This window comes from Apaloderma vittatum, unplaced genomic scaffold, assembly GCF_000703405.1.
Source record: "Apaloderma vittatum isolate BGI_N311 unplaced genomic scaffold, ASM70340v1 scaffold25964, whole genome shotgun sequence".
NCBI classification, from domain to species: domain Eukaryota; kingdom Metazoa; phylum Chordata; class Aves; order Trogoniformes; family Trogonidae; genus Apaloderma; species Apaloderma vittatum.
The window spans coordinates 19,766-21,251 of NW_009712510.1; the positions used below are offsets into that span (position 1 = coordinate 19,766).

The 1,486-nt window shown below is 53.6% G+C and overlaps 1 protein-coding gene across 1 annotated transcript in view; it reads right to left on the reverse strand.

The window, feature by feature from the left end:
- LOC104272906 (platelet-activating factor acetylhydrolase-like) overlaps positions 1-881 on the reverse strand; it is a 7,560-nt gene extending 6,679 nt beyond the window's left edge. The window contains 1 exon segment of the mRNA XM_009868021.1: positions 768-881. Coding sequence (XP_009866323.1) covers positions 768-872 — 105 coding nt within the window. The 5' untranslated portion in view covers positions 873-881.
- Positions 882-1,486: the final 605 nt, after the last annotated feature.

Sequence of the window (1,486 nt, forward strand, 5' to 3'; positions counted from 1 at the left end):
CTGCGCCTGAGCAAACTGTAATTAAACAGACTGCTTATCTAAGAAAAACACATGGGCTGACTGCAAAAAGAAACTAATTGCTTCTTTGTAGTACCACAGAGTAAGCTCAGCAGAGTAAAGGAAAACATGTGAACAACCACTACAAACCGATCACAAGCTGCACTGTACCTGGCCAGTCTGAGGAGTAAAACCACGGTGTAAATGCAGGCATACTCTCATAGGAAAATTAAAAAGCAAGAGGATTTGAAATGGCAGCCCATAAGTGAGCTCATTAGCTGGCTACTTACTGTCCCCATTTTCTTATTGTGGCTTCTCTCTGTACTAACCACTTGCAGAAGTGACATCCTATTCTTTTCCAGAAGACATCTCCTGCTTTGCCCTGCTGCTGGAACGCCACATACCCTCATCTCCCAACCCTGCCAAACCCCTTTGGGATCTCTGCTGAGAACAGCTCCAGTTTCTGTGTGTGGAGTCTCCCCAAGGAGACTGGGAGGGAAGAACCCCGTGAGTCCCAGGAGGACAGAGTTTCTCTGCAATTATCTTGCACTCGGGAGTCAGGATATTAGGAGGAGGGAGCCATGGGGAAGGCTTGCATCTGGTTAAACACATCCTACATCGGGATGGCCAGGATCAAAAGCTCGGCTGTGAGTGCCAGCCATGGAACGTCCCTGCACACAGGCAAGACTTTGTGTTTGATTCAGCTGTAAAATTACAGCCAGCTGTTTCACTAACACAGCAGCTTAAATCCAAAGAACCAAGAGCTTTACCTCAGCTGCATTTTCTGTCATCAGGTCTGTACATCCGACCGAGTGCGGCCCCTTTCCTTGGGGGATCCTGTAAAACTTCTCGGTGCTCCTGCTCCCCATTTCCATTGGCGTCTTCACCGACGAACCTGGGGAAAACCACAGAGCAAATCACGAGGCTGCCACGGCCTGTGTGACCACATCACCCACCTCCAAAAAAAGTTCAGCACATCGTAGATGCAGGAGTAGGAAATTCAAGGTTGAATAGAAGACTCTGCTTAGGAGAATCAGAGATCTGACATCCCGAGTCACCAGCCTGACCTGCGCTAGCGAGTCCTTTCCTTGGAGCGGTGTGTCCTGAATCCCCAGGACCCAGCCTCGCACTGGGCAGAGGGGCAGCGAGGAGGCGTGTGGCTGGGGACACCGTGGTGGCCCTCAGGAGGTCGGGCAGCAGCACCAGTCTCGCTTCTTGGGCCCGAACAGGGAAGCGCAAGCCCAAGAGCCGTGAGTTCCAGACGCAAAGGCCGTTCCCTCCCTGCCAGGCTACACCCTAGAGTCGTTTTTCCTCGGAGGAACGGCGGGAGGGGAGGTTTTGTAGCTCCCCGGGAAGGAAACCCGTCCCACGCAGCTGGCAGAGGGCGTCAGGGCGAAAAGCAACGCCGCGCCCGTTTTTGCAAGAGGAACGGCGATCCCCGGTGAGAGAGGGAAGCTCCGACCGCCCCCGGCCCGTACCTGCGGTGACG